Source organism: Lissotriton helveticus, chromosome 3_1 (assembly GCF_964261635.1).
Source record: "Lissotriton helveticus chromosome 3_1, aLisHel1.1, whole genome shotgun sequence".
Lineage (NCBI taxonomy): Eukaryota > Metazoa > Chordata > Amphibia > Caudata > Salamandridae > Lissotriton > Lissotriton helveticus.
In genome coordinates, this window is record NC_136061.1 from 409836395 (window position 1) to 409849465 (window position 13071).

Here is a 13071-nt window from a genome sequence, read left to right on the forward strand (position 1 = left end):
GTGTTGGTCTGGGCGAGGGTTTCAATGAGGACATGGTTGCTTTTAGCCGATGTAACACCTCTAACTTAAACGTCCCGTACTTCGGGAACTGCATTTCCTCATTCCCTTCCGTAAGCTTATTCCAAGCCCCAATCCATAATATCGTATGCAGCCCAACATTCGTTGCCATATAATGAGCTGGTGTACCCTCCGGCGGAGCCTCTTCCCCGTAATAATGTTCACTTCGTTTACGTTTAAAAATCCCTTTCAAACACTTAAAACACTTCATGATTTCGCTCTTTCTCCGCGTTTATTTACTTCCTGATGACAATCCACCAATCTCAGCCCCGTTCGCACTAACTGGCCTATCCGTACGCGACTTTCCTTCGACGTCACTCTAGCCGCCCAACCAGAGCGCGGCTCTAGCTAACGTCACACCAACCGCTCAATCACAGCGCGGCTCTAGCCGACGTCACCCGTCCCCCTTCGCAGCAGTTCCCCTCCTTTCTCAGCTCGTCTCCTCGGTCATGCACGCGTCACATTCATACTCTGAAAAATGATTACTTCCGTCCAAGCGATCACCTTTCTTGACTGTACGCCCACAGTCTTTTCTGTAGTTGTCACCTTAACTTGGCGAAATGCCTTTCCGTTTACTTCCAGACAATCGCCTTCTCCGATAGGTTACTCACACGCAGTAACTTTCGACCAGCGTCCGTTACTCATACACTCACTCTTACACTCCCCCTATCTTGGATCCACGGCGGTCAATGGTACCTCGTGACCTCCGTACTATGGTCGACAACTACCCTGGATGTTCGATACACCCAAAACCACTTAAGCTCTGGCCTGAACTTAAGATTTCACCAGTTCACCCGTTTACCAGGTAACCAGCTTACCAGGTTGCGCGCGCTCACAACCTTCTCTCATTCACACTACAGGCATTCAACTCCGCAAGACATTACAATACAAATACAACACAAAACACCGCAATCTGTTCACGCATGACCCTTTTTATACTCACTCTCCGATACTGCTGCTTTTCTCGCACCGTCTGCACCTTTCGGCACACGATTCTTCCGCTGCTCGTCTCTCGACGTCTAGGGGCCTTGGGGTAAACTAACCTCTCTAGATTACCTTCCTCAAGAAGATAACCATCCTCACTCTGCTACCAACTGCTAACGCGGGATTACTGGTTACTAGTTACCTTACCAAATCCCAAACTATGTCGACTGAATCGTTGGTACCTGTCATTGAGTAAAAGGTAATCTTACAATAAATCAATCAATTTAAGAACTTACACCACTCTAAATGACCACTGACCAAATTTTAAGTTTCAAAGATTTAATATAAAGTCAAAGATAACTGAAGATACAAACTTCTCAAAATGAGGTTCAAAAGATAAATTGGTATCACTATGAACATGAACTTTTTGAATAGTCTGAGTCTGAAAAACAAAATAATAAGTACAAGCTCGAAAACCATAAGGGTTGCCAAAATGGATACAAGTTGCAACCTCAAAGTCATTACAGAAAAGAAAATTAAGGTTAGTCTATCCCTACACTACACTAAATGACATCCCTACTTAACAAGATCTTTACCCCTCTAGGTGTCAGCCGTGGTGACTTCCTAAGAAGATCACGCACTTCTCTTTGTCTCTTCTCTGATAATGGGTCTCTCCTGATCAGCCTATCTGCCTACCCATCCGCTTCCTTAGGCTCCCAAAACCATCTGCTCTGCTCTCCTCCCGGGTCGCTTTCCCTAATACCAAATCACATTTTCGATAGGAACGCCCCTTGGGACGCCCCTCACGTGGTACATCTTTGCGCGGTAAACTCCATGATGGTACTCTTCAAGACCCTCGTTATAGTTGACCTTGGTTCCCAGGCTTCTTCTCCAGTGCGCTGATACCCCCTGAAATTCCTGGAAACTCCTACAGGCCTGCGCCAAGCGCCACTGAACAAAGCCCCTTTCATTCTAGCTGATTAAGACCCTCGCACCTGCATACAGTTCGTCTTGCAGTGGGCCTCAAATTCCAGACTCCACCATATCTTTAAGTCGTAAAACACACTCCAAGCTCTGTGCTGGACACCTCTCGACTTCTTCCTTAACGAGCACATGGTAGTTCAAACGATATGACATTATCTGTTCAGGCCTACTTGATTTACATGAAGCAGGTCCCTGCACTCTTAAAACATTAACTTGATTTAAACAGCAAACATTCTTAACTAGCATACGTTTCTAAAATAACACATCTATAAAGCATATACTTCAACCCTAAGTACAATAATACATTTGGAAGAACCACGTCAACCTTATCTCACATTATTTTAGCAGCACGTTTAGATTTTCTGTGAATTGCCATGAGGCCTACACATTATACTGGTTTTGTAAAGCTCTATTCAACTCTAACATGATTCCTTTAACATGAGAACAAGAGGTTTTCATATTCATCCCAAACATTTCTACATTAGTCTCACACAGTTATGATTATCGTTACTCTACTTAAACATTCTATGCATTTCACCACTGAATATAAGACACTCTGTATATTTCACTTCTAAATATAAACACTCTGGTGCAAAGTACATGTTAACTAACTACGTGCTTGTAAATATGGTGCACTTATACATTTTCCAAACTTGTGCTCTCTCACAATCATTGTACAAATCACTTAAATTTCTAAAATATAGATTTCGAATTTGAGTGTTTTTACCTGAATCATACTGTGACAAACTTTGGAAAGTTACCTATAAATTTATTGAGCTAATCCAAATATTTGCGTTTTGGATGGACTTCCACCAAATAAGCTTTGATATTGTAACCTTTATGAGCATTTTGTGCACCCATATACCTCTGTATAACACTTTTACTTCAGCACCCTGAATCTGAAAGTCATTTTGCTTACTGGACCTTAAGCAGCACATTTATAAAATCTAAATACACATAAAGGTAGCAGGTAATACTGATCCATAATGCATATGAAGGCAAAAAAGTGATGCACTTGGCATAACAAAGATGCAGAACTGTGCAAATTAATTAGCAATAATTAAGCTAACTTGACAATGTCATACTGTTTTATAAATTACTTTGCCAAAGGCTTTTGTATAAATTATATTTCAAGTGATCAGCAAAGTTACATATTTATATACAACCTACAGGCAATGCAAAAAGAGCAGAAATTCCCAATGAGTTTTTCTTAACAGATTTACACAAATTTACACAGCAATGCCTTTTCTTCTTTTTATAAAGTATTGATAACAATGATGTCTTAAGATATTGGGTACTGAGAAGAAAATAAATTAAAAGTATGAGGTGAATGAAAGTTAATTTGACAGCTGGAATTCACTCAGAGCTCTTAAGATACAATGTGCGGTTTTCGCAAGACTGTTGTGCTTTATTTTTGAAGTATATAATGTTTAGCAGACATTGTTCCAACATAGAAGTTGGGAACAAACTCAGAGTGGCAACTCTGAACTAGCAGGCCTTCCTCCCATTTTAGGAACATTATGGAGACCATTTTTAAAAAGAATACTCTGGAGTTCTAGGACAAACATCCTACCTAAAATTAAACATCATAGATTTAAGTATAATAAATGTGCCCAAACAGGCCTGCTGAGGACAAATTGTAATTGTACCCAGTGTACAATTATGCACTGCTGAAAAGCAGACTAGTGTGCCAATATATCTTTTTTTCCTCCATCAGGGAAACCATTTCCTTGCACTCCCTTCGCCCCCCCAACCACCACGCTTGTGGGTGATCCATTCCCCTTCACATCCAGCCTAGGGGGTTACTCTAACCCTTAGCTGGAGTACAGGTCTGATTGTTTTAGCATATGAAGGTGCTAGATAGGAGTTTTTAAAAGCCAACAAACTCACGTGTTCATCAATTTTCAAGCTAAACGAGGGCATGTACATCCCATTTCCCACCCGTTGCATTGGATTTTCTATTCATTTTCCAAACTTGCAGCATGAATGGTTATGGTTTTACAGCTGCTAGATCACCAATTATCGATGCCTGGAAGATGTAAAAAGAGCCATGTTGCGCGCTCGCAAAACGGATTAAAAAAGTACAAATGGCTTTGTGACTCTGGCCCTTATGCAAGGAGCAGAATAGCTTTTGTTGGCAAATGCGACTGATAGTTTGGTGGGCAAAGGTAGGGAGGTTGTTTATATTTTCAAGGATCACATTGAGCAGGAAATCCCACAGCACCATGCAACGTTCAACTTGCTTTAATGTACTATAGTTGGATACTAGGTCATGTTTCAGAAGAAAGAATGTTGAACTTGGGGGGCTTACCATCATCTGTCATACAAATTAAATCTGTGATACGTCTCATTTGCTGCCATACTAAAACATAGTAAACCTACACAGTGAGGCCACAGCTGTAGGATCCAGGGTGAGAAATCCTCTTACTGATTCAGACGACTTGGCCAAGTTAATTCTAGGAATAAAACAAGGAAAAATACCTTAATTTATTAACGTGAAGCCAGTTAGAATCCTACTTCTTTGTTCTAATTTCTTATATAATATCTCACACTGTTAGATAGCTGCAGGACTTTCAAAATATTGCATTAAACATCCATATAAATGTAACAGTGTGTTGTAAAAAGCAACATTTATGATCGCGCCAAAACCAATACATAACAAACCACACAGACAAAGCAATTAATTATAAGACTGAGACCAGTTTACAATTAACCAGATGCATCTTGCCCATCATTTGTATCGTTCAGGGCTATGGAAACGAAGGAGCCACATATCATGTCAGTCTATCAAATTTAAATAATGTGATTCACAGGCCCTTACAAAAATGGATGCATGATAATCAGGAATTGATGATGTACAGTGTTCCCACAAAGGCAAAAACTCTAGCCTATAATATCTTCTGACTAGAAAATTAGCCAGGGACTATAGAGCCTCTGAGATGTAATCAGTCTCTTTTTACATCCAAGGTGACTTCGATTGCTCTACTTTGAGGTAGCTTATTTGTAAATGTTTTGCAACACAGAACGTGGCTACTTGCTGCACAAAGTAGTGTGGCCATGTTGGTGGAAAGAGTTTATAGCTCTCAACCACGTCTCACCACATCACTGTCATGTCGAGCATAAGCCTCCAGTAGGTATTTCATATTTCTACAACAGAGAAACTGCTTTACAAGATGTGAACAGTCTGATGCTTTGGCCGAGCTCTACATCCTACTCTATCATCACAAAGAGGGCAGCCTTTTAAGTTAGATTTATGTGCATTCACATAATATATTAACATTTAAAACAAAAAAACAGTTGTCATGATGGGTTGATGTTGTGTTAAACCATGATCTGGACTGTACAGAGAACACAAGTGCACATTCTTCCCTGGTAGTAAAGCTAAGCATTGAAGCGGGGCAGAAGAAGCAGAGGCAGGTGAATGGGTGATATGAATTAGACAAGGTGTCAAAATCTAGTTCAGAACCAATCGGATTTCACTAGGAGTTCCTCAATTATCTCTGTCTATTTGGTATATCAAGATATCAAGGACATCATACCCACCCAAAATAAGTGTGCATCCCTAGATACGGCTCGTCAATTCCTTTTTAATATGGAGTTAAAATTATATTCCTCCCCTTTTTCTTAAAAACATAGAAATAACCACAGCAGGCGAGTCACTCTGCCAGGAGCCACAAATAATAAGTGGTCTTTTTTTATTGCATACATTTGTCACGCTCAAGCTATGTTTCTTTTTCACATCATACTCACAGAACAGCACATACATCTTACCTGTCAAAGGCTGAGACTGTGCTTAAAGCCAGAAGGAGGTAAAGCAAGGATTGCGCAGGATACGCCAAGATCTTGTAAAACTGTAACAGAGTTGGGAGGCTTGAAAACGCAGTACCGGCCAGCACATAGATCACAATAATGTTCCACACAGCATATCCAGCGAGGAAGCCATTCGCATACAGGCCAATAACCCTGAAGGGGACAGAAGCAGTTACGTCTTAGTACTGCATGAAGTTGTAAAACATACGAGCTTAATGTGCCTTTCCAGTTAGGACTATCACTTTCACAACTTTAATTTAGATTGTCTAAAGCCCCTTAAAAGAGGAAAGCAATTGACTATGAAGCTGTACTAAAACTATGGTTCTTATTTTTAAACATCTGAAAGTTCAGATGACGGCCATTTTAGATGCAAACACAAATGCAAAAAAAACGTGTTTCATTTCATTCTGAAACCATATCTGATAAAACACTGCACTCAAGAATTCAAAAATGGTATACATTCCAAACAAGATTACAAAGGTTATTTATTAAAGCAAGACAAAATTTAAACAAGCCTTATAATCAAAGGAAATAAACGTTAAAACGTTATAATTAAAGGAACTAATCCCAGGCTACAAGACAGAGAGGAGGTGATTTCTCGTAAGAATAAGAAGTGGTCAAGGAAGGAAAGTTCTGCAGTACTACTGCTATTTCTACTAAAACTGAGAACAACAATAACAATACTTAATTTTATGGAACGCTTTAATTCTGCAGTTTTATCTCTTCAAATTGCTATAGATAATGGCGAACCAGTGACCTACATGTCACACAGATGTCAGCTGCAAACACTTAACATGCAGAGTCATTCTGCTGCCCACCAATAGAAACAGGGATAATCCCTGAATTTGTGTCCATTTAAAGAAAAGGTCTGTAAGAGAGATTGGAGCGCGGTGAACAAAGTAACAAGACAGAACTGCAAGAAATGAGAACATCAGATATAAAGAGATAGCAAAGACGATAGATGGAAGGAAAACACCTTGGCTGCATTTTAATGAAGTGCTGAGTAAGTGCAATTGAAAATGGATATGAAAAAGGGAGCTAGCAGGGTGAGATAAGATGAGGAGTGATATAAGAAATAAAGGAAATAAAGGGTCACTCAAAAATGAATGTGTTAAAGACTGGCTGGATCGGTGACCGCATAAAAGATTAGAGACTTGTTGGAATGGAAGAACAGCAGCCAAGGCTTTCAAGTAAGGATTAATGCATTAATAGCTTGAATTGTAAGCAGAGGATGAATTTCACAAATCTAACATTGAGAGCTAGTAGGGTGAGAGAACGAAGAGATGCATGAGGAAGAAAATTAAGAATACTTGAAAATTAGGGCACAATTGCGTGGTTTAGTTGATAGAGGAAAGGGCACAGTAGAGGATGAGGGCAAGAGTAGAAATGACAATATCACAAACAGGGCAGGGACGATAAGAGACGGATATCCAGTCACATAAATCGCAATAGGAGACACCAGAGGAATAGGGTAGTAAAGGTCAGTGGCTCAATCACAAAACTGACTCAAATATGGATAGCGTCAAGGGGGAAGGATGAGCATACAAGAGAGGGATAAAATAATAAACAGGGAAGTGTTTCTAAGGGACCTCCACGTCATAAAAGGATATACCTTGCAAATACAGAATGCCAGCAAAAAATTCTAACAAATATCTTTTTATCAAATCACCTATAAGCAAAAACTACAAAAGTTGAGAGTCGAAAATATTAATAAATGAAGGAGCACGTAAGAGATAATGGCAATCAACCATATCAAACACTGTTGGCTGGTTGATGACTACAACGAGCAGAGAACATAGAAGAAACCCTTTCAATTGTGTCGGCAACTGAAAAAACTCTTTCAATTTTGTTACTAGGGAGAATTGAAGTGACAATAAAAGATAGTTTTCAGAAAATTTGAAATGAAAGGAAGAGAGAAAAACAGACAGACATTTACAACACAGAAAGCTATTTGAATAAGGTGTCGATCTGCGTTATGTTTAAAGGATTTATGAAGAAGCTCATCCTCGAAACCTGACCATGTGAAGCAAGAAGCACATTATAAGAGCAAATAACATACCATAAGCGGGTATTAGGATGAAGATGAAAATTCAACTAGATAAAAGGAAAGGAGACTGAAGGACTGCAATATGACTGATATGATGTACAAAACGTTGGGTACATCAACTGAAGAGAAGGAAAGAAAATGACAACTATATGTTTTTATTTCCAGATTAGGCCTGTTCCTCACAGAGAGACAGCTTTCTATTATTTAGGTACAGAAATACCTTTAGCACCATGTCCCACGTTCTTAGCCAAGCCAGCATCAATTCCAAATGTTTACAACTCTTTTCTCAGTGAGCTGCCAAGGTTGAGGAGCCTCTGGCTTTCAGCTAAATTACAGGTCTTCACTTAATTGCACAAATGTAGAGATCAATATTGTGAAACATGACACTCATTGGTGTCGTTAAAGTTACCTTTTCAGACCCATGTACTTACCTGAATCCCCTATGGACTTTGAGAGCAACATCCCTGGTGGTCCATGAAGATTTTACATCCATGAAAACATCAATGTTCTCTGTAGGTTTATTCAACTCTGAGCGATCAGCAGCTTGGAAACGTCCTATGAAGAGAGAAAAGGGAGAAAAAACCTTAAGACTGCGATAGAAAGCTCAGGAAGGATAATTAGTTTTGGGAAATGGGTGGATCTTTTCCTCAGGCATAGCCCTTCTTTACATACGATTTGCCTTTTTGGCTTCAACTGGAAAGATGCCTAAGCTGGTCAGTCACCTCTCAAACCCATCTCGTAGCTAACAATCATCAATGGTACTGTCTAATTCTAAATAGCTTACTACTGCATTGAAGATACCTTTCAAGAGAAGGATTATGCAGAGCAAAATATGCACTGCTTTTCATTCCCATCTGAAGATAACTTATTATGTCCTTTTGTTAAGGTGACAAAAAGAAACCAAAGAACTCTATTAGATGTATGGGTCAATTGTAAAAAGAACTGTATAGTCTGACAAAATATCACTATGATCAGATGTAAAACCTTCAGACATACAGTCACAGTAGACCAATACAAATGAAAAGGGGGGGCCCTCGGCCCCCCCGCACGCATGGCGGCGCGGCGACCGTCGCCCCCCCTTTCCCCCAGTGTTGTCTCTCGGCGGTGGGGGCGGGCCCTGGGGGGCGCGACCCACCGCCGATTGGCCGGCGGCCTCCCTGACCCGGATACAAGGTAATAGGTCCGGGTCAGGGGGGGCGGGCTACAGGAGGGGCCAGCCTGGCCCCTCGGGAATAAAGAGGTGGGGAGCGCCCAGGAGACCCCCTTGTCCCTGGACGCTCCCTCACTGAACGGTGTGCCCCGCGCTCGGTGCTTCTTTGTTTCTGTAATTTTTTCTCCTTTTATTTTTCAGGTCGCGGACGAATTGCCTGCCTGCCCGAGCTGAGCCCAGCAGTGAAGAAGGGGAGGCGCGCGGGCGGAGTGCTTTCGTGGCGGCACCGCGAACTGAAGCGGCTGGGGAGCTGCGTCACACGGGGACAAGTCGGCAGTAGAGGAAAGAGGAAGCCGGTAATACGCGGGAAGGACCGGCGCCGCATCGGGGAGCTGTGAGCGGTGAGCCAGGCGAAGGGTTCTTTGTTCGCCGGTAAGTGCAGGCTCACGCTGCGGACCCGGGCAGCAGAGTAACGAGGGGGCTGAATCGTCTTTGCTAAGCGGAACGAGGGATTTCCCGCCTTCGGGGGAATTTTTTTAATTCGGGCGCCTAAGTAGAGGCGGTAAACGGAACGAAAAAACGTCATTTCCCGTCTTCAGGGGGCGTTTTAAAACGGGCGCACAATCAGAGGGTAAACAATCATTGGAGGCAGGGGAAACAACAGTGGTTTGGGTAAAAAGTCGGGTTCGGTCTAAATGTGCCCTGATTACGCGCGCGCTCCATAGAAAGCAGCGAGGCAGGGTCGACCAGGGCAGCACCTGGAGGGGAGACCATTTGAGAAGTGTGCAAAACGAGGTGGCAGTTATGTAAATGTTTTCACGCTACATTGCTGTATTTAGTTATAATTCATTGTACTGATTGGGCCACAAAGTGTGCAATTTTAAGAAAACGAAGTGACATTGCCTTGTGTGGTTATAATACATTGTACTGATTGTGACACAGAGGGTGCAATTTAAGAAAACGAGGTGGCATTTCTTTAGGTGTTTGTCACTACTGTGTGGTATCAAATATTGTGTGAATTGTTGTCCAAGTATACAGAAGAGGTGACATTTCTTAAAGTATTTTCCTACTGTGGTATTAATTACTAAGTGACTTGTTCAAGTAATGACACAAAACAGGGAATAATTGCAAGTCTTTGCTCAGTAGTGTACCAGCCTTTGGCATAAGTGGTATTTGGAAGGTCGGTATTTAAGTTGGGTTTCCTAAAACTTGTTCCTGCTTTATTGCACAGTATTAATACTTTTTTCAATTCCAGGCAACCTTAACAACATTATCGGCACGTTTCACTCGCAGACAGGGCACGCAACGTGGTGGGGGCTGTGACCGCAGATCATCATCGGCGGCGAGGACGCAGGACTGGTCGGTAAGAGGGGTACGGGGGGCTAGCATTCATTGCTCCTGGTGGCCGCCGGGTGGGTCTACATTAGGTTTACTCATCCCTTACATAAGCGGACAAGCCGCTAGTGTTGCGGTCGCCGTTGCATGGTGCTGAAAGCCCCCTGGTGACCCTCCATCAGAAAGGTACACAAGGTCGGCCTGTCGTGATATTAGGAGAGTAGGCAGCTGTTTGTGGGTGTTTTATCATGCCAGGTCCGCGAGGTGGTAAAGGTGGGTCCAACATGGAGGCGATGATGAGGGCCATGATGCGTGAGATGGGTGACATTAAACGGCAGCTAGGGAAGGTAGATGAGCTGGAAGCACGTTTTAATGCAAGGCATGAGGATGCCCCTGGCCCATCGGGTAGGCCTACCCGCCAGAGGGTGGCACCATTGCCAAGGGGGGATTTTGTTACCCCACCCAGGAAGTCTAAGTCCAAGAGACCCAGGTACGCTGCCCCCGCCCCAGGGCCAGTAGAGCCGGTACCTGCCGTACCGCCGGCGGTCGTCCCACCCCCGCATATACCTATGCCGATACCCCCTTCCCCCGTGGTGCCGGTGCCTGTAGGTCAACCAGTAGACGCTGGGTCTGCTCCCCCACCGGTGCCCACAATCCCGGGTACAGGCTTGCCACTCCCGGCACCCGCCTTGCCTGCTGCGCCGGTACCACTGGGCATAACCCCAGTGGTACCTGTTGTCCCGGGTGGGAATTTAGATTCAATGCCCCCTGAATTGTTGTCCCAGATAACGGCCTTGATGCCATGGCTCCAAAAAGGGGGAGCTTTCCCGAATTCTGCAGACCATGCAGCAGAGGCGGCGAGGTTTGTAGAAAAAATCTAATCGGCAGCGGTCGCCGACAGTGTTGCATTGCCAGTATCTTCTCCCCTTGCAGGTCCAAGTCTTCCTCAACTGGACGGAGCTAACGGGCAGCCGCCCCCGGTGCCCGCACTTGGTAAGGAAGTGGCATTGCCACTCTTGGGGGACGGTGTTTTACCTTCCAGGAGTGAGAATTTGGCTCAGCATGTGTCGTTAGCTGTGAAGGAGATGATTTGGGCAGACAAATACGTTTATATTTATTCTTTGTTGTTAGATAATAGGGAAATGGAGCAGGCGAAAACACTGAAAGAGTGGATGCTCCCAAGCGAATGGAGGGTGCAGTGTGCTAGATTTAGGGTTGAGGAAACTCTCAACAACTGGATGAAAGCTTGGGCTGTATTCACTGCTATTAAAGCTGAGCGACCTCCAGATTTACAGGCACCATTGGCATGCTACTCGAGCAGGATTGTGGGATGGAGTGAACAGTATTCTGGGGAGGCATGGAAAGGGTATGATGTCAATTTCAGGAAGGCATTGGAATTTAATAGAACATTGGCATGGGACACGGTGGACTCCATGTCTTGGCATAAACAGTTCTCGGATACTGCACCCCCCCCTCAGTTCTCCGGTTCAGTCAAGGTGTTCTCTGCTAGACCTCAACAGCCCTTTCGGCCCCCCCAAACGAGTGAGGTGCCTGGGAAGTTTAGGGCCAGTGGGCCAGACAAAAAAGGAGTGTGCTGGGATTTTAATAGGCGCACCTGCACAAGGGGCGCGTGTAAGTTTAGACATGCATGTTCCTCCTGTGGTCACCCCTCTCATCCAGAAACTGCCTGTAGGTCCAAACAGGGAAACACAGGTCAGAGGGGTAGGGGAAAGCCACTATAAGACAAACAGGTTAGGCCCCCCCACTCCAGTGGATGTGGTGGCAATGATTCCATGGTTGAACAGATACCCGGACCACACATCGGCCACCCTACTCCAAGAGGGTTTTTCTAAAGGCTTTAGGATCCCGGCAGCGGGATACACAGGCAGCGCGCACTGTAGAAACCAATTGTCAGTCAAGCACAATCCGGCTGTGGTGGCCGCCAAAATTGACAAGGAGCTATCGTTAGGCAGGATAGCTGGCCCTTTTACTGAAGTGCCAGTACCCAATTTTGTGTGTTCCCCATTAGGAGTTGTCCCCAAAAAAGAGAAAGGGCAATTCAGATTGATCCACAACCTGTCAGCACCTAGGGGGACGTCACTGAATGATGCCATTGACGAGGGTATCTGTAGTGTTAAATACGCCTCTTTTGATCAGGCTGTTAACTTATTACAGGCCACGGGACCCGGGGCGCTGATGGCGAAATCAGACATAGAATCAGCCTTTCGCCTCCTCCCGGTCCATCCAGCGGATCAGCATCTCTTAGGCTTCACCTTTGGGGATATGTTCTACATGGACAAATGCATGCCCATGGGTTGTTCTATATCTTGCGCTTACTTCGAGGTGTTTAGCTCTTTTCTTGAATGGGCCATGAGACAAGTGACGGGCCATCAGCGGGTCATGCATTATTTAGATGATTTCCTCTTCCTGGGTACAGCGGGATCTCAGGAGTGTGCACTGGCATTGCAGGAATTTTGCGTGCTCATGCGGGCTTTTGGAGTCCCGCTTGCGCCCGGGAAGACGGTTGGCCCGACCACCTGCTTAGAATTCCTCGGCATTGAGATTGACTCAATGGAAGGATGTTTTAGATTACCTAGGGACAAGGTGGACAAATTCAAAACAGCGCTACATTTATGCCTCCGGAAGGAGAAGGTCACTCTGCAGCAACTACAGGAGGTGGTAGGGCAATTGAATTTCGCACTGAGGATCATCCCCATGGCGCGCCCTTTCTCTCGCTCCATTGCGCAAGCAATGAAGGGGCTGA

At 44.0% G+C, this 13071-nt stretch overlaps 1 protein-coding gene across 1 annotated transcript in view; it reads right to left on the reverse strand.

Annotated features, from left to right (window-relative positions):
- Positions 1 to 13071, reverse strand: part of TMEM237 (transmembrane protein 237) — a 93047-nt gene that overhangs the window by 40783 nt on the left and 39193 nt on the right. The window contains exons 6-8 of the mRNA XM_078681168.1: positions 8254 to 8377; positions 5737 to 5928; positions 4348 to 4421 (exon numbers count right to left, since the gene is read on the reverse strand). Coding sequence (XP_078537294.1) covers positions 4348 to 4421; positions 5737 to 5928; positions 8254 to 8377 — 390 coding nt within the window. The remainder of the gene's footprint in view (positions 1 to 4347; positions 4422 to 5736; positions 5929 to 8253; positions 8378 to 13071) is intronic.